Here is a 20,640-nt window from a genome sequence, read left to right on the forward strand (position 1 = left end):
AAGGGTAAATCAAAATACTTCTTTTTGTAAAAAGAAAAACAAATAAATGGATAATACTGAAATAGTTTCAAATTATTTAACCCACAAAAGTTCATACTTTTGCATCTCTCTGTTTAATCAGTTCTTCAACTTTTTCTTTAGTAAGAGACCACAGAGACATATTTAAAATATAATTAAAATCGGGGCCTGAAGGAGTTCCTGAATCAGAGGAACTATCATCATGCTGGTTTTGTGTTTCTTCCTCTTCTGCTGCCTGTAAAAAATAATAAACTTTATATTAAAGTCCTGTATAGTATCAAATCAACGCTGAATTTTATTGAATATGGAGTTAAAAATTCCACAAATGCTATACTCTTAATGCTATATTCTCAGGGTGGTTGGGGTTATTTTAGATTTCTATCTTCAGGATTACAATATAAAATATGTATTTGCTATAAAAAGTTTTCTAAAAATACACAATAATAAATCTTCAAAAGGAATGTATAGTCAATCCCTATTTATCTAGGAATCTGATGAAAAATTAACTGCTTTGCCCAAGCACTAAGTCATAAAATGAGAAGATACCACATCTTGAAATTAATAGAGTGGAACTAATGTTTTATCACTGCATCTTGTCAGATTTTTATATTGGTGAGTGAATTAACAATTTGAAACCCGAAATAAGTATCACTTATAAAGAATGTTTTACAGTTGTAATATAAATATGCTAAGGTGCAGTCACTAAGTATGATTTCTTAATAAAAATTCTCTAAAGCAACAATACTCATGTCAGAATGAACAGAAAGTTCAATTAAGAATTTAATAGCTGGTGAGTTAGAGTAAGAATTGTGAGGGCTATTCTAAATTTTTATTTGCAAGGTCTTTTTTCACAGAAACGGTTGCAATAAAAAATCCTCTTATGCTAATATTAAATTTCAAAATCCAATGAATTTAATAGAAGTTATTACAGGTGACATCACCTTTAAGATTTTTAAAATAACAACAGCCATTAAATAAAATTGCATTTAAATTTTTTAAGGCACTCAGATAATTAAAAATGACTGAGTTAACCATGACATCCCAAGAAACAAAACGTTCGCTTTTGGTAACCAAAAAAAGAAAAAAATCGCTTTCAATTTAGTTTAAAATTTTCAGTAAAATGATGTATATATACACAAAGTAAAGTTTAGTGTACTTTAGAAGGGATAAAGATTAAAAATTGCAAAGCAACATGCTTCATTACATAAACAAAACTATGAATTCAATTAAGCAACATTAGCCAAATAAGAAATGCTGTTGCTGAGCCGATAAATGATCAAAAAGTACCCAGACAAATAGTACTTACGACAAATTCGTAAATTCTACTGTTTTCAAAAATTCTTCATGAAACAGTGTGTTTCTATGGAATATTTAGGTTGTTACACTACTATTAAAATATTATCAGGCTGTCATAAAATCCTGTTTAGATCCACACTCTAGAAGTCTATTTGCTCTAGGTTTTGATGACACCCAGAATATTGGTAACATTCTATGGATATATGTGTATCTACCACTGTTAGCATGAAGATAACTAAGGATACTTTCAGAAATCAAGAATAAAAACTTTAATCTCATAATTATCTGCTTTGTAATTCTCTCTTCTCCAACTCTACACAATAGGACACTCTTGTAAGAGCAGCTCCTTTTGTTACCTTCACCCCCAAAGTGAACACATGGCCAAGATGCTGAAAAAATTTTGATGGTGACAATGAAATTAGTGAAACCAACCACTAGGTTTTATCCATGAAGTCTACTTCCACTGGAAGGGCACTCTCAAACCCTAAACATCTTTATCTTTTAAAACTAAGCATTAAATTTACTAGCTTACTAGTTAATTTTTTTTAAGATATAGTTTAAACCAACAATGATACAGAAGGGCAAGCAGTGTATAAACCATAATTTGGGGTTTAAAAATGCAGTAAAACACACTGAAAAGAGCAAAGTGCTTGGATCATCTTAATTCTGAACACTCCCCATCTTGTCCTCCCCCATCTTCCCCAAACGATAAATAAGCCTATTATCTTAATATATAATTGCTAAGCATATAATTTATTCTAAATTTACTCGCTCTAATATCTGGCATTCTATAGACTGTTCAAACTTTTAAAAAGCTTAAATAATAAAAACAAAAGCAACACTTCAATGTAGTTGATAAAAAATCTGAAAAACATTGTGGGTTGAGAATTCATAAATGTAGGGAAGTGTCAAGTTTCACTTTAAGTTATGTCATATAATTGTAACTGTTATCACATATACACAACATTCTAATTAAGAAATCATTTCTATAACGTTCTTCCTTTTGTACATTTGTGTTCTCAATCACAATGTTGTATTGCCTTTTTAAATTTTTCTTTTAATTATATACAACAGAAAGAGACTAATTCTTGAGAAGAATCTCAAAGTTTCAATATTCCATTCACTGAATACTAGTACTTTATGATCTGAAATGGACAATTTAATAAATAAAAGATCAGATTTCATCTGAAGTTCCAGGGTTTAAACTTCTAGTCAAAGATCTAAGCGTAGGACAGAGCACATACTTGGTGCTCAATAAACCCTATACTATTGAAGATTTTGTCTCTAGTCTTCCCAGCATAAACCAAAACCACACCAAGTGAATGGTGACTGGATACCATACTATGGCAATCGTCAGACCAGTGTGAAATCATCTATGTGCTACCAGTATAGTTCCCGGGTTGTACACATGCACCTCACAAAGACCACCACCACGAGTAACACCCTTTAATGGCAGGCTCAGAAAAAAGGCCAAGGAGACTGAGCTACCTTCTCACACCTGGAGTCATTTCTCCAGGCCCTGGCTGGGTCACACTGGCAAAGGGCTCTGTGGTGGGTGTGCACTGCAAAGTCCTGCACTGTATCTGTTCTGCGGATGAACAGAAGACTTCAGTCTCCAAACAGAGAACTCGGCACCTTTACAGCAGCATTAAATTTAAAATTTAGGGGTTGGGTTGTTTGTTTTGGAATTTGCTTTTAAAAGCTTCTCTGAATGTCTTGTTCTGCAAATGATTACCTTTTCTTGTGCTTCTTTCCAGGCTTTCACTGGGTCAGATTCATAACCTCTCTGGACTAACATTTGAATCAAATCTTTCTTTGACCTATTCTCTATGTGAGGGAAAAATAAAGTTAGGATCAAGAAAAGAGATTCAATTTGTATTTGTTTATATTCTACTGATAAAAATGTCTTCTATTAATAAAGTTTTTTTTTCCATTTTAACTAATGTTTAAATTTTTAAAGGTTGCATCTTACCTATGGTAATTTTTCCCTGTATCTTCTCTAAAATGAAACGGGCTTGATTGTTAAGCTTTGTAGATTCTGCTCCCAACATTCCTACAAGCCACTCCTTACGTAAACCGTAATAACTTAATCGTAAATCAAAGAATTCTTTCAAAATGTCTTGCACAGTTTCATACTTCTTGAGACATCCCATATGATCAAAGAGTACCTAAGGAAAACACAGTTTTTGAAGATGACATAAATCCGTACTGGTATTTTTAACTTGTAGGACATCTACGGTATTTAAAATAACTACAACGTACTTAAATGAACAGACACCACCGCTAAATGCTTGTTAAATAGAACCAAAATTATTAAATATTCCTTTGGTGACTCCAAGAAACATTCAATTCTCAAAACTATGACAATATTTAAAATAATTCTGAAAGATAAATAGGTCCTTTAAAAAAAGGTTCCTACTCAAAATGGCTATAAAACCATCTAAGAAATTTTTTTCAAACTAAAAATAAATGTTAAAAGTTTGTTTACAAATGTTGAGTTCACAAATGTTCAAGTTCTCTCTCCCCCATATACCTAATAGAGGTATATTTGTCACTTTTTTGTTTTTTATAATCATGCTATAATTCATTCAAACTTCCTCAATTTGGAGGAAAATTTTACTTCTTCTCTATCCTTATTCTCCTTTTTCCATCTGCCTTTCTTAGCAGATTATGGCAGTTTGTCTCAGCCACTATGCTATTGGACTTTTTCTCTTACTCTATTTTATGTCTAAAAGCTAATTTGGAATGGAATGAGGGTTACTCATACATGTTCACTTTCTACCTTTCTCTCCAGTTACATACAAACACAAATATACAAGTTTAGTAAAGCAGATTAGAGCTGTGGGGAGAGAAGTACTCCACAATTAAAATGCTAACAGAGACAGGAAGAAGGAACATGAAAATCCTGCACCAATCATTCTCATAACTTCTGGTCAGTGTACATATCCTCTGTGTTCAAGCCCAGATGCACAAATGCAGAGTTGGGATTAAGAGTAGTGGGTAATAGGAGAGGAAAAGGAATGTACCTCTAGATTCTTCAGCAAATATATAGGGGGAAAACCATTCAGATTTATTATAGCCACAACCATCATGAAGCCAATCGCAAAAATCCAACTCATGGCATGGAAGAAACATTAAATTAATAGTAAATCTAATCAATTACCATGGAATTACAAGTAAGAGTAGTTTGAAGTTTAAAAACTTTATGCAATCCAGCAGCTTCTGCTTGTGCTAGCTTCTCTTCAGTCATTTTCACCACAAATTTCACAGTTGTATCAGTATGATATTCTTTATAATCAGAAATTAATGCTGGTGTTTTATCTGTTCCATTTAGCATAGGTTCCAAAACCTGTTCTTTGTATACCTACAAAAGATATAAAAGTAAGTAATTCTTCTCCTGACACACACTTGCATTCTCATACTGTAAGTCATGCAATTCTTAAAATATTCCCAATTCTGGTGGGAAAAAAAGAAAAATGCCATGTCTATCATCTCCTGCCCAGCATCTATAAAGGACAATATATGGGGGTCTCAGTGGTGAAAGAAGATACACAGTAACGGTTCTGATCTGCTCCTACACAAAAGCGCAAGGAAAGGGCTAAGAGTATAAAGAGGATGACATCAACCACAGCTGACAAGAGATGACAACGCATATACTTTTAGATCGTAACAGCTGATACTGACACAGATTTATTGACCATATTTGTAAGGGTTCAAAGCTAGCTTAAGTCATTTTACCTTTTAAAGAAATTAAACTTTTAAATTACTACTTCAACATTCAAAGCACAAATTCGATTTGGAGGGGTCAAAAATGTATACAGGAAATTTTAAACACTGTACAAACTGAGGACAAACAACGACGGAATCATATTCTTACCAGAAAGCATTACATAACACACTGCCCTCCTGACAGGCAGCTCACACAAGTATACTAACCTGTGTCCAAGTTCTAACTGGAAGCTCTGTAATCTCTACTGTGTTTCTATCCACCACAAATATTTCACCACTGACTGCATATTGGTTTTGGCCAAGCTCTTGGATCGTTCCTTTAAAGTTTTTGTAGTTTGGAAGCTGCAGAGAAAAATAAAAATAACTCAAGGCACTGACTTGACTTCTCTCTTAAATGCCTATACCACACTTGAATGCCCCTTAGTCTACGGTCTACTGCTACTGACAGATTAACATGACTTAAACTAAATTCCTCACCCTCAATAGTCTGTCTCCAAATAATCACTCGATCCTGAATTCACAGCTTCTGTTAATATAATCTCAACATCTCCAAATCTCAAAACCTTAGCTTCATCTTTCCTAGTCTTCTTAGAAAATTTTTTTTCAGCCTATTGCCTCTATCCCTCCTTCTCCCCTAGATTAATAATCCTTTCAAATCAAACTCTTTGGATGTTATATTGAAAGCCTTCCACAACCCGCACCCAATCTGACTTTCTACCTTTTCTCCAATGATGTGCCTTCCAGGCCACTACTCTTCTTCCACACTGTTTAAACATTTTGAATACTCTTACAATATATACATATATCTATATACACGTATAGAGAGAGCGCACACATGAAAAGCAAATATTGACCAAATAGACTGACTTAATATTCTAAAATGCATCTGAAAAAATTAAGACACAATAATCATAAGACATTTTTTGCTTCTATTAGAAATATTTTAGAGTACTTTAAAGTATTTAAGGGGAAAAAGATTTTAAATCATACTTTTAGCCTAATGTTTTGTTTGATTTTATAAGAATGAAATAAAACTTGGAGAGAAATAACATAAAAATATTTTGTTTCCATATGCTGGTTTTATGAAGTGTTTTTTTCCTCTGCTTATTTACATTTTCTATAATGACCACTATAATTTTTTAATTTTTATATTAGAAATACAATTTTAGGGGTCCCTGGGTGTCTCAGTCAGTTTAAGCATCTGCCTTGACTCAGGTCATGATCTCACAGTTAGTGAGTTCAAGCCTTGCGTTGGGTTCTGTGCAGACAGCTCAAAACCCAGAGCCTGCTTTGGATTCTGTGTCTCCCTCTCTCTCTGCCCCTTATGGGCTCATGCTCTCTCTCTTTCTCACTCCTTCAAAAATAAACAAACATTAAAAAAATGTAAAAAAAATATATATACTTTTATTTAAGTGTATCTTTATAAAGGGAAACTTCCAAATGATTTTAAATCAAGTCAACAAAGGGAAGACACCTTTTTAAGAAGTTTTTCTTGGAGGGAGTTTGGGGCAAAATAAGCACAGTGGATGCTATAGGACAAAAATAAAAATTATGAGGATACATTAAAATATATACAATGTGTTAAGTGTCCTTACAACTCTAATAGGATTTATTAGTTTGAGAACAAAAACAAAGTTGCATATAATTTTGTCATGAAACTATTATTCTCTACATAATTTAGATATTTAAAAGCATGAAATGAGTTATTTTTAATTTTCAATAAAGTTTCTCCCCATAATCCTTATTCTCCAGGCTTTTTCCAAAGCTTATACTTTTTACCATAAGCACATATCAAGTACACACTAATAAGGTCTTTATTGTCTACAATATGTTCCAAAATGAAAATGGTTCCAATACTTTTCTAAAATGACTGGACTTTGTAGTTTACACATTACCATTTGTTAAATAAACAATATAAGCAGGAAGTTCTAAACAATTACCATAGGATGAGGATCCAAGCCATCTAGCATTCGTCTGACATTGTTCACAATTTCCCTAGCATCATAGTTGGGTAGTTTACAGGCCCATCCAGTGCCAATGCCCTCAGCACCATTTATTAAAACCATGGGAATTATAGGAATATACCACTCAGGCTCTACACGTTGATTATCATCATAAAGGAATTTAAGCAGGTTGTCATCCACAGCAGGAAAAAGCAGTCTTGATAAAGAGCTAATGAAAGGGGGAAAAAATATGGAAAAATGGCTTGGTTTTAGGAAATAAAACTTTATACATAATTAAAGACTATATTTCAAAAAGAGGAATGCATTTTTTAAAATATTTGATTACATGTACTTAACCAATTTACTAAACTTATTACCAAATAGATTTTTCAGGCAGAAAGCCAGAATAAAATAGCCCTATTTTACTTATGTGCTTACTTACTAGCCTACTTAATTTCTTAGTATTAGTAAATAATGTTTTATGGATTTCCTCTTACTCTGACTAAACCCCAAAACCTCTCCTCAGCCTATAAAGTAAAGTTGGATCAGAAAACATCCTTACATTAATTAGGACTGGTTTCACCAATAACTCCCAAACACTGAGATCAAAAAAACTTCATTCTATTTGCAGTCAAATAATTTGGAACATTCACCCTCACTACAGTACCCAATCATTTCCATATTACAATTCTGTTAAACATTTTAGTTCCAATAGAAACTTCAAATAGAACTTTACACCACTGTATCAGCAAAAGCAAACTGTTACCTTAACATTGTGAAAATATAACGAGGGCTTGCAGCATCTTTGCCACCATGAAGCCGAGTTCCAAACTGACCAATTGGCTGAAGCAAGTTAATGTTGTTACTTCCCACAAAGTTCTGAGCCAAATTCACAATAGTCATCATCAGTGCTTGCTACAACACAGAAACAGAACATGACGTTAATATCCTAAACTTTGCATACATATTCCCTAATTGTTATTAAAGTCCAAATTCTTGATTCTCTTACACATTTCCAAAGAATTTACAAAAGAAAAAATACTTTATTATGCTTAATTATCATTCTTCATGCCAGTAAGTATAGTTCTCAGTTGATTCCAATCTTAATGCTTACTTCTCCATGATGATAAGCAGACATCTCAGCAACAGATCCAGCCAACTGGGCAACTTTTACTTCACGTTTATCATTCCTCTTGAAACAGGTAAATAAAACTTTACGTTGGCCTGGTTTAAAGCCTATTTTTAAAAAGAACAATGCCTCTTTTAAAAATATTACTTGAGATATCGTTGCAATGTTTCTTTTAATGACAACAATGCTCCATATATTCAAGAGAAAAAAGCAAGGTAACAGTTTCCTTTTGAAAAATAACTAAAATTGTTACCTGAGATTTTCTAACAAACTAAGTACATAGTAACATGATTTTACACCATCTCAGTCTATTCCAAAAGTGAAGTACCATGTAAAAGCCCACCTGCTGGTGGTCTTAAAGAACCGCTCAGTGGTACCAAATTCCTTTCACAGGAGTTGCCAAACATCCATACACCCAAATGTCAGTTGTAACTAAAGTAGCAACAAACCATCAATGATCTTGACAAGTATATTATTAGAGTATCCCAAATCAGAAACCCTTATAAAGAAGAGACGTGTTATGGCAGTTAAGAATGCAGGCTTTAGAATCCCACTAATCTGTATACTCTCCTCAACTTGTCCGTTTACCATTTGACTTTTTGCAAATTACTAAACCAGTAAGTCTCAGTGTCCTCATCAGTGTAACAGAAATAATTACCTTCCTAACAGGGTGATCATAAGGATTACATGAGATAATGCAAGCAAACTATTCTGCTTCCTTATCATTCTTCTTGCTCTAGATCAGTGAGCACAGTAATAAGCTTTTCAGTATAGGCTAGCTATCATCATCATTGTGGGCCCAGAGCAGGTAGAAACAAGAGGATGACAAAATATGGCCACTTTCCTTGAGAATTTTATAATCTAACTGAGGAGGCAAAATTGACACAAGTAAAATAACAGGCACACAATATTGGAATAAAAGTTTAGGCATCTGAAACCAATTTAGACTGCAGTTGTTAGAGAAGACTTCACAGAAGGGATGTAACTTAAAACTGAATTACATGGATGGGTAAAACCATCTGCTATTAGCTGAAAACCCAAGGAACACAAAGATCAACTTGCTAAAAGTTATAAAATGAAAATTAAATGTTTCTAGATAGAAGACAAAAATCTGCTCTAACTACTGGGTGCCAGTTTCTAAAGATTTTTTGGCATAAGTTTTTGGGTACTGAGGTATAAAGGTGTTTTTAAAATTTAGTCTCAGGGGGTGCCTGGGTGGCTCAGTAGGTTAAGTGTCTAACTCTTGACTTCAGCTCTGGTCATGATCTCATGGTCGTGACACTGAGCCCCACATCAGGCTCTACGCTGACAGCACAGAGCCTGCTTGGGATTCTCCCCTCCTCTCTCTCAAAATAAAGAAGCATTTTTTTTTTTAACGTTTATTCATTTTTGAGACAGAGAGAGACACAGCATGAATGGGGGAGGGTCAGAGAGAAGGAGACACAGAATCTGAAACAGGCTCCAGGCTCCGAGCTGTCAGCATGGAGCCTGATGCAGGGCTCGAACTCACGGCCTGACAGATCATGACCTGAGCCGAAGTCAGACACCCAACCGACTGAGCCACCCAGGCGCCCCAAGAAGCATTTTTTAAAATTAGTCTCAGTTAAATATTTTAGAATTTATCAAAATCTGATTTTACTTTTTATTTTTAAAAGTCCGCAATCAACTTGAGTTAAAACTTTCAAAACTTTGCCCTAATTTTCCTAAAAAACTTTTTAAAAAGAGTTTAAAAGATTCTAAAGAATCAAGGACTATAAAAGATTTCAGTCCTACCAAAAGATCTCAAAAACAAATTCAGATTTTTAAAATTCATTATAAGAATGGCTTAGAATACATGATATTAAGAATATACTCAATAACTACATACAAAAGTGAGAAAGATTTTCAAACAAAAGCTACTTACCATCAACAAGAGATGGTATAGATCTTTCATTGTCTGAGTTTGAGAAGAGAATCAATTCTTTGTTGATGAAATCATTGTAAGTCAAATGCTTTGTTGCTGTACCATACAAAAATTGCTAAGAAAAAAGTTACACAGCAACACAGTCATTAGTCCTGCATGACTTTTAGTCTCTTTCTTCCCCCAGACCACCACTCTTTATGACTAACCTCTGGTAAGCCATGTAACCTACGCTGTCTCCGATCTTCCATAAAATTTGTTAACCATTCTTTTCTGTCATCAATCTTCTTCTTACTGAATGCCTGAAAGATTCCAGGTAACAATTCAAAATATTAAAGATTAAATGAATTTCATTATACCATTAAAATTTATAATGGCAAATAACTAATTATTAATTGCTCAGAAATTAAGGGTTTTTTTTAAATATGCTTCTGTCCAAGATATACTTGAACAGAAGTCTTTCAATTAAAGAACTCTGAAAGCATAATTTGTGCGAGACTGGGCTGAAGAAACACTAAGATTAACTAGTTTGGGCATTCCAGTTCAAAAGAGACTTATCACAGAAAACCAAGACTAGAAAGAAAGGTATGGCAGGTAGAGAGATGGATATTAAGAAAAAAATTTTTTAATTAACTTGATTACCAAGGTAATGGCAGCATCATCTTCAGGGCCAGCATATCTAAACAAGATACGGTGCCTTTCCATATCAGCAAAATATTCTTTTGCTTCTTTAGCTGTGCTGGTACCCAAACCTGCACAATTTAAAAAATAAAGTTGAAAATAATCCAGACAGAGAACAACAAATACCATATGATCTCATTCATATGTAGAATCTAAAAAAGTTGAACTCACAGAAAGAGAACAAAATGGTATTTGCCAGGGGCTGGGGAGAGGGGCATATGGGAAAAGTTCAATCAAAGAATACAAACTTTTTGTTATCAGGTGAATAAATTCTGGGGATTTAATGTATAGCATGGTGCCTATACTTAATAATACTGTATTGTATACTTGAAAATTACTGAGAGAATAGATCTTAAATGTTCCCTCTATAAACAGAAAAAATTAACTATGTGAGGTAATAGATACATTGACTGTGGTAATCATTTTCCAATATATATATCAAGTCATCATGTTGTACATTTTAAATATGTATAATTTTGTCAATTATTCTTCAATAAAGCTAAAAAAATTTACATGAATTGTGAACATTAACAGTTGTTTAAAACTATTATGTTAAAAGCTGATAGATCAAGCTAGCAACACCTGTAGCAATGGGTCAATCTTAACAAAGAAAACTCAGATATTACAGGCCTCTTGACATAAATATACAAAGTTACCTATTAAATGTTTTTGCCACATAAATCTAATCCAAATCTATATAAAGCCTCTGATTTAACTACCAATTTTTTAAACAGAAAATAAGGGACAAAGGAACATACTATATATTTAATGAAATTACAGTGATAATCATCAAAATTCAGAATGCAGAAAATTATGCAGGACAAACAATCCGACCTTTTGAACAAATGAACTGCAAGGAAAAAAAAAATGAAAGAGAAGCAATAAATTAAGAGTTAACAGATTTATCAAACCAAATGCAACCTGTGGCCCTTGATTGGATCCTAACTCAAAAATAATTTTTTTAATAATTAGGAGAATTTTAACACCAACTGAATATGTAAGGTTATTAAAGAAAGGTATGATAATGAAATTAGGGACATTTTTAAAACATTCTTTTAGAGATACATACTAAAATATTATGGAGGGGCGCCTGGGTGGCTCAGTCGGTTAAGCATCTGACTCTTGGTTTCGGCTCAGGTCATGATCTCACGGTTCGTGAGTTCAAGCCCCACATCGGGCTCTGCTCTGACAGCATTGAGCGTGCCTGGGATTCTCTCTCTCCCTCCCTCACTCTCTCTGCCCCTCCTCTGCTCTCTCTCTCAAAATAAACTTAAAAAAATTTTTAAAAATAAATGAATAAATAAAGTATTATGGAAATAATAGAACGTCTGGAAGTTATTTCAAATTAATGGGAAGGTGAGAAGAGTTTTGATAAACAGGATTGGCAATGAGATGGTGACTGTTAAAGTGCATGGGAAGCCCATCATACCACCCTCTCTACTTCTACAAAATTTTCCAAAATAATTCTTTTAAAATCAGCAACAGCTATTTTTGTAGTCTAAAACAAATTTTCAAATTATTTTATAATGATCTCAAAACATACTTATGTCAGTAGTAACATCACAAATAAGTATTTTAAAATACAAACCTTTGTAGTACTTTATTTTCCAGGCTTTCTGGTTTTCTATATGTTTTTTCCACTCGTCAAATTCAGGAATACTATAGAAGGAAAGTTCCTGCTTATTTTTGCTAGCCTTAAATTAATAAAATAAAAAAATTAGTTTTCTGCTATTCTTTAAGACAACAGTATAAAAATATATTAATGTAAATAGTACCTTTACAATAGGAGTAATGAACTCTTCAAGAAAACCATGCTTCAAAAGTGATGGCCAATTGTGATGGATGAAATTAATAAGCAGGCCTTTTATGTGAGAACCATCTTGATCCTAAATAAATGTTAGTACAGAGTGCTATAATAATTTTATGAAATAAAATTACTTATATAACCAAATTTTAAAACGTATGAATGCAACACAGGTAAAATTCCATTCAAATTTGGGAACTACATTTTATAAAACAGTAAAAATTATCCTTTAGATCATCACAGTAAATATTTTCTTAAAATTCAAATAATGAATATGGCTAGTTATACATTAAATCTTCTTGTCGTTACAAAATATACTATCGTTACATGTTTTATATAGATTTGGGGGGTGGTAATTATTCTTAAGTGTTTTATTTTTTTTGCAATTCCCATCACCTACTTTCCCCTCCCTCCCACCCCCATCAACCCTCAGTTTATTCTCAGTTTTTTAAGAGTCTCTTATGGTTTGCCTCCTTCACTCTCTGTAACTTTTTTTTCCCCTTCTCCTCCCCCATGGTCTTCTGTGAAGTTTCTCAAGATCCACATAGGAGTGAAAATATATGGTATCTGTCTTTCTCTGTACAATTTATTTCACTTAGCATAACACTCTCCAGTTCCATCCATGTTGCTACCAAAGGCCATATTTCATTCTTTCTCATTGCCAAGTAGTATTCCATTGTATATATAAACCACAACTTCTTTATCCATTCATCAACTGATGGACATTTAGGCTCTTCCCATAATTTGGCTATTGTTGAAAGTGCCGCTTATAAACATTGGGGTACACGTGCCTCTATGCATCAGCACTCCTGTATCTTATATAGATTTCACTAAAATAATGATTTAAGGATGGAAATACATAAAACGTAGTAATCCACGGAGTACAGGTATTCATAAGTATTCTCTTGATATAAAAACAGCCAAATTTTTGCTTAAAACTATACAGCAGCTTTTTCAGTGGAAGATTTTCTCTACAAATGTTTTTAATTACAGTACCTGAGACATGCAGTTGGATGCATATGAAATTCTTCCTTTTCAATTTTCTGGTTCATTCCTAATTATTGCCATTTTACTATTCGAGTCCTACTTTTTGCACATCCCAAATTATATCATCATATACAAATACTAACCAATATCCTAAGTGGTTAAGATGGCAGAGTAGTAGGGGGATCCTATGCTTATCTCTCCCTCGAACACAGATAAATATCAAATCATTCTAAACACCCAAGAAATCAATCTGAGGACTGAGAAAACAAACTGCACAACTAAAGGGAGAAAAGAGTCCACATCATGGAAGGTAGGAGGTGCAGAGAAAAGAATCGCGGGTGCTGCAGAGGGGAGGAAGCCCTGATCATGGAGAGAGGAGAGGGGTAGGGTGAGAGAAAGAGAAAGAGCATGCATGCACAGGAGAGAGAGAGCTCAAGCGAGCGAGAGCTCATGAGCACACAGCACATGGGGCTGCACAAGAAAAAGCACTTCCCCAAAACCACTGACTGAGAAAATGAGAGAGGCTGATAATCACAAGTTTTTACAAGCAACAGAGCCCAAAGTCTGAATTTCTAGAAATCTGTGCTTTCTCCAGGGTGGAGCCTGGCAGACACAGCGGTACTGCTGTGGAGAAGTCGGGAGCGAACAGCGTAGTCTGTGGATCCTCTGGATTGCACTGGGAGAGACAGTTCCTCTTCTTGGAGTGCATTTGGGAGAGGAGGCACTGCCTCTCAGAGGACAAGAGTCGGCAGGTGCCACTGAGCTGCCCTGTTCATTAGCACAGGAGCAGAGTAACCTGCTGAGGGCAGCTAACCTGGATGCTGGTGCTAACAGAGAGGTCCTTTTGTCCCCACCCATCAGCACTGATGAAATTCAGTGAGCAGCTTGAGATGTCTACACCAAGCTCCGCCCCTCTGTGCTCTGCAGGTACTTTTTCACTAGGGCAGTGTGCCTAAGAGTCAGGGAAGCAGCACAGTGGGCCCCTCCCCTAGGAGACCAGCACACCACCACCACCACCCCCCACACTGCACACACCAAGTCTACTGACCATAGAGTGCTGCAAAGCTTCAGCTCTAAGGGAAATAGGATCTAGCTTGTTTTAACAAATAGACCAAAACACAGTTAAAATTCGCCACACACGGGACAAGGTCCAAACAGTTCCCACTGCAGGCAAGGAGAAACTCTGCAGCCGATTGACCTAAGGGAAAGAACAGCCAAAACACAACAGCCAAGTGCATACAGCATACATCAGAAACACTTCCTGAAGCACCAGGCCCTGGACAATATATGAGTTCTTCTTAAAATAGCCATTACTCTCAGGGCCAGGAATCATAACAGGTTTTCCTAACACACAGAAGACAGAGACCTAGACAAAATGCCAAGACAAAGGAATTCATCCCAAAAGAAAGAAGGGATGGGGCCAGGGAATAATCAAAACAAATATAAGTAAGATGCCTGAAGCAGAATTTAAAACAATCGTAAGGATACCAGCTGGGCTTGAGAAAAGCATAGAAGACACCAAGGAGTCCCTTATCACAAAGATAAAAGACCTAAAAACTAGTTGATCTGAAATTAAAAATGCTATAGCCAAGATTCAAAACTGACTGGATATAATGATCACAAGGATGGAAGTAGCACAGAAATGAATAGGTGATATAAAAAATAAAATTATGGAAAATAATGAATCTGAAAAAGAAAAGGGAAAGAAAAATACTGGATTATGAATGTAAACTTAGGGAACTCAGCAACTCCATAAAGAGTAATAACATTCACATCGCAGCAGTTCCAGAAGAAGAGAAGGGAAATGGAGCAGAAGGTTTATTTGAGCAAATTATAGGTGAAAAGTTCCCTAATCTGGGGAAAGAAACAGACATCCAAATCCAGGAGGCACAGAGAACTCCCATGAAAATCAACAAAAGCAGGCCAACACCAAAACATATCATGGTAAAATTTGCAAAATACAGAAGAGATAAAGAAAGAATCCTGAAATCAGCAAGGGAAAAGAAATCCCTAACCTACAAGGGAAGACAAATAAGGTTAGAAGCAGATGTCTCCACAGAAACTTGGCAGGCCAGAAGGGAGTGGCATGAGATATTCAACGTGCTGAATGGGAAAAATACTCAGCCAAGAATAGTTTATCCAGCAAGGCTGTTATTCAGAATAGAAGGAGAGATAAAGAGTCTCCTAAGCAAAAATTAGAGTTTGCGACCACTAAACCAACCCTGCAAGAAATATTAAAGGGGACTCTGAGTGGGAAAGAAAGACCAAAAGAAACAAAAACTACAAAGGAACAGGGAAAATCTCCAGAAACAACAACTTTATAGGTAATACAATAGCACTAACTTCATACGGATCAATAACCACCCTGAATGTAAATAGACTAAATGCTCCAATCAAAAGAAACAGGGTGTCAGAATGGATAAAAAACAAGACCCCATCTACACGCTGCCTATAAGAGACTCATTTTGGAGCCAAGACACTTCCAGACTCAAAGTATGGGGATGGAGAACAATCTATCATGCTAATGGACGTCAAAAGAAAGCTGGAGTAGCCATACTTATATCAGACAAACTAGATTTTAAACCAAAGACTAACAAGAGATGAAAAAGAGCACTATATAATAATAAAGGGATCTATCCAACAGGAAGATCTAACAACTGTAAATATTTATACCCCCAACTTGGAGCACCCCAATATATAAATCAATTAACAACATACATAAAGAAACTCATTGATAACAATACAATAATACTAGAGGATGTTAGCCCCCTACTTACAGCAAAGGACAAAGAAAATCAACAAGGCAACAACGGCTTTGAATGACACACTAGACTGGATGGACATAACAGATATATTCAGAACATGTCATCCTAAAGCAGAATACACGTTCTTTTCGAGTGCACACGTAACATTCTCCAGAAGAGATCACACACTAGGTAACAAATCAGGTCTCAACCAGTACAAAAAGACTGAGATCATACCATGATTATTTTCAGACCACAACTCTATGAAACTTGAAGTCAACCACAAGAAAAAATTGGAAAGACCACAAATACATGGGGGTTAAAGAACATCCTATTCAAATATGAATGGATTAACCAGGACTTTAAAGAAGAAATAAAAGAACACATGGAAACAAAAGAAGATGAAAACACGACAGTGTTTAGAATGCAGCAAAACCGGTCCTAAGAAGGAAGTATATAGCAATATAGAATATGTAGCAATACAGGCCTAACTCGAGAAACAAAAAAAGTCTCAAATACACAAACTAACCTCATACCTAAAAGGGCTAGAAAAGGAAAAGCAAGTGAAGCCTAAAGCCAGCAGAAGGGAAATAATAAAGCTTTGAACAGAAATAAATGACATAGAAACAAACACATGAAAAGAGGCTCAACATCACTGTTCATCAGGGAAACACAAATCAAAACCACAATGAGCTACCACCTCACACCTGTGATAACAGCTAAAAGTAACAGCACGGTAAACAACAGATGTTGGTGAGGATGCAGAGAAAGGGGAACCCTCTTACACTGTTGGTGGGAATGCACACTGGTACAGCCACTCTGGAAAACAGTATGGAGGTTCGTTAAAAATAGAACTAGCCAATGACCCAGCAATTGCACTACTAGGTATTTATCCAAAGGATATAAAAATAGTGATATGAAGGGGAATATGCATCCTGAAGTTTAAAACAGCATTATCAACAATAGCCAAGTTATGGAAAGAGGCCAAATGTCCATCCACTGATGAATGGATAAAGAAGATGTGGGGTGTGTGTATACGCGCGCGCACACACACACACACACACACACCGGAATATTACTCAGCCATCCAAAAGAATGAAATCTTGCCATTTGCAACAACGTGGATGGAGCTAGAGTGTATTATCCTAAGCAAAATAAGTCAGTCAGAGAAAGACAAATACCATATGATTTCACTCATATGCGGAATATAAGAAACAAAACAGACAAACATAGTGGAAGGGAAATAAAAAATAGAGGGAGGCAAACCATAAGAAACTCTCAACTGTAGAGAACAGACTGAGGCTTGCTGGAGGGAAGTTGGACGGGGGATGGGCTAAATGGGCGATGGGCATTAAGGAGGGCACCCGCTAGGATGAGCACTGCATATCATATGTGAGTGATGAATCACTAAATTCTACTCCTGAAACCAACACTACAATATATGTTAACTAGAATTTAAATAAAATCTTGAAAAAATTACTGTATTGATTAATCTTTCTTGCTTATAAATCTCACCATTTCCACTCAACTTTCAGGTAGGCTTCCACCCCATAATACTACTACAATGTATTCTACTCTTCTCATACTTAGTGCATTTAAAAACATTTTTAAAATAACCAAAAACACTTTCCAAATAAATCAGAAATGTAAAATATGTTTCACACAAGCAGTACCATTAAATGTTTTCTCCCCCCTTTGACGTACAATCGTTTTCACTTTTACTTTCTTGAAGTAAGTCTCATGAAACAAATATCAAAAGGGCACTCAAAAAGATGTACGTTTTAAATATGTGGCAACCTTTAAACCAACCTGATCAGTCATAATCATAATCTTCCCATAGCGTAAAGTTTTCAGAGATTCTGCATCATCGTAACTTTTCTTGTATTGTAGACCAACTATTTTGATAATATTGTTTATTTCTGCATTTTCCATGATCTGTGCAAAAAGAAAAAGAATTCAGAGTATGTTAAAAGTGTTGAAGGCCGCCAAACTGGCCCAGTCACTAGAGCATGTGACTCTTGATCTTAGGGTTCTAAGTTTGTAGAGATTACAAAATCTTTTTTTTAAAAAAGTGTTGAAATATATAAAAAGTGAGTCTGAATTTACATTTAAAAATTCAGCAATTTTAATAAAGTATTAAGATATCATATATATGTGGAGATATATGCAAGAAAGAGAGAGATACCTGTTTATGGGAAGCTTCTCGGACGTTAAGAATTTTTCCCCTAAGTGGAAAGACTCCGTATCTGTCTCGCCCGATCACACCTAATCCAGACACAGCCAGCGATTTGGCAGAGTCTCCCTCTGTTAGTATCAATGTACACTCCAGGGAATGTTTGCCACCTGAGAGGTATTAAAAACGACATATACTCCAAACTCCTCAATTTTACCAGTGAGAAAAATGAAGCCAGAAAAATTCATAATCACAGTGATGACAGTAAGACTGTAAGAGTAACACGATATAATAGACTTTAAATACTAATAGTACAGTTAAAACATTAAGAATATTTTATTATTGAATTCCTATCTTGAGGAAATTGATGTGATGCATGTGACGATTTTAATGAAGTAAAATTATATTCTGAACATAAAATCATATAGTCTAACTACATGTGGAAATTGAATACTTTCTATAATTGGATAAATAAAAATTTAAATCAAAATCTTGAAAAAAAATATGAACCTTACCAGCATCATTAGCATCATCCAGCTTGGGAATACCTTTGATTTTACTATACTTTACTGATGAACACTTCTTGTTCAGCTGAGTCTGAGCCTTAAATTTCACCCAGTTCAGAATACTTTCTACAATGCCACAGTTAGAGGCCTAAAAACAAAGAACAAGCCAGAAGTTCATACACTTAGCTAAAATTAATGTAATACTTGGAATCTGTGCAGTTATATGGCCTAATGATAATAATGATACATACTAGCAAATTTTACTCTAACTCAGTAAAGCTAACTCAGGCAGCTATATACAATAGCCTATTGTACAGAAACAAAAACATGAATAAAGAACTTTCCTAAATATGAAAAAAACTCTATTATAATAAACTCCATGAGAAATACACACAGCTTTTGATACAAGTTAATTTTGTTAAATTAACAAGTAAAACCTGATCCACCATAAATTTAGTACCTGGGAAATTCTATACACTGACATTTCTCATATCCTTCAAAAATAGAAATCTTGAATTCACTATGACAAAAACTATTAATACGTAGGAAACATTAGATGAATTCAAGAACTCATGAATAGTCCTTATGCTTTAAACAAGTATGGCAACAGGACTCCAACATTATATATTGTGTGTCACCACGCAGGGAGTCAACGTGTGACGAGATGTTAACACAAAAAGAAAAAAGTGAAGAATCTCCAAGTTGGAGGTATTTATTTTTCATTATCCTAAAAAGTTTGTTTCAGGTGTATGAAATAGATTTCTGGAATGTCTGAGATATGGACTATGTTGCCAATCTAAACTTAATCCTCTCAAAATGAAAAAATCTAAAATCTAAAATCAAATCACTTCATCATGAATGTCATAAGGGCAGAAATTTGCAGAAGCATTAATACAGGGTCCTTTGTATTCAGAATTCATTATTAGATCCAAAAGTACTATTTCTATAGACTTTACGCTAGAACCTGAAAAACAATTTTTGTTTTTGTTTGTGAGAGCCTACCTTTGAATTTCCCATACCAGAATGTGATACGTTATTTCTATGGCAATTACAAGGCACTCCCCCACCAAACTATAAACTTCAAAAGAGGAGGGGCTGTGATTTATTCATCTTTATATTCCTAGTGCAAATATATTTAAAGGTACTTCACACATGCTTCTTTAATATATATTTACTGATGGTACTGCCGAACAAAGGAAGTGAAATAAATCTTGCCAATATACAACAGATTTTGAGAAATTATTAACAGCTACAAGGATCAGTTAAAAATCTAACATTATTTATTTGTACTCTCACCTAGTTTCAGAAAGTTAAGCAGTCTAAATATGTACAAAGTAAAATCAAATTATAAAATATGTAGAATATGGTAAATTTTATATTATGCATAGGTTACCACAATTTTTTTAAAAAAACTATATAAAGGTAAAAATCAGTAGATGAAATTAAAAGGAGTAGAAAAGATGAAAGCAGAAGTCCTATAAGGACCTATCTACATTTGTCAGAGGAAAATCTGGCTGGATAATGACCAATAAAAAGCTAAAACACAATTAGTTACAGGATTCCCTTATTTTATTCTTGGCAAAACAATCCAATGTTTTACAACGTCTACAAAACAAAGTCTATCCTTAGTAGTTTTCAGAATTAAGCCATTAGTTTGCAGTATAAGTGCCTATGCCCACAGTTAGTGTAAGAGAGAAACTAATCGCAAGTAGAATAAATAAATCAAGAAA

At 34.6% G+C, this 20,640-nt stretch overlaps 1 protein-coding gene across 2 annotated transcripts in view; it reads right to left on the reverse strand.

Annotated features, from left to right (window-relative positions):
* TOP2B (DNA topoisomerase II beta) overlaps nt 1–20,640 on the reverse strand; it is a 64,341-nt gene that overhangs the window by 14,865 nt on the left and 28,836 nt on the right. For both annotated transcript variants that reach the window (XM_042956679.1, XM_042956678.1), the window contains exons 11-26: nt 18,920–19,058; nt 18,417–18,574; nt 18,041–18,166; nt 12,472–12,582; nt 12,285–12,390; nt 10,658–10,767; nt 10,225–10,317; nt 10,019–10,133; nt 8,101–8,222; nt 7,753–7,901; nt 6,984–7,215; nt 5,251–5,385; nt 4,478–4,678; nt 3,287–3,482; nt 3,050–3,141; nt 98–253 (exon numbers count right to left, since the gene is read on the reverse strand). In XM_042956679.1, the coding sequence (XP_042812613.1) occupies nt 98–253; nt 3,050–3,141; nt 3,287–3,482; nt 4,478–4,678; nt 5,251–5,385; nt 6,984–7,215; nt 7,753–7,901; nt 8,101–8,222; nt 10,019–10,133; nt 10,225–10,317; nt 10,658–10,767; nt 12,285–12,390; nt 12,472–12,582; nt 18,041–18,166; nt 18,417–18,574; nt 18,920–19,058 (2,241 nt within the window). The remainder of the gene's footprint in view (nt 1–97; nt 254–3,049; nt 3,142–3,286; nt 3,483–4,477; nt 4,679–5,250; nt 5,386–6,983; nt 7,216–7,752; nt 7,902–8,100; nt 8,223–10,018; nt 10,134–10,224; nt 10,318–10,657; nt 10,768–12,284; nt 12,391–12,471; nt 12,583–18,040; nt 18,167–18,416; nt 18,575–18,919; nt 19,059–20,640) is intronic.

This window comes from Panthera tigris, chromosome C2, assembly GCF_018350195.1.
Source record: "Panthera tigris isolate Pti1 chromosome C2, P.tigris_Pti1_mat1.1, whole genome shotgun sequence".
In the NCBI taxonomy this organism is placed as follows: Eukaryota; Metazoa; Chordata; class Mammalia; order Carnivora; family Felidae; genus Panthera; species Panthera tigris.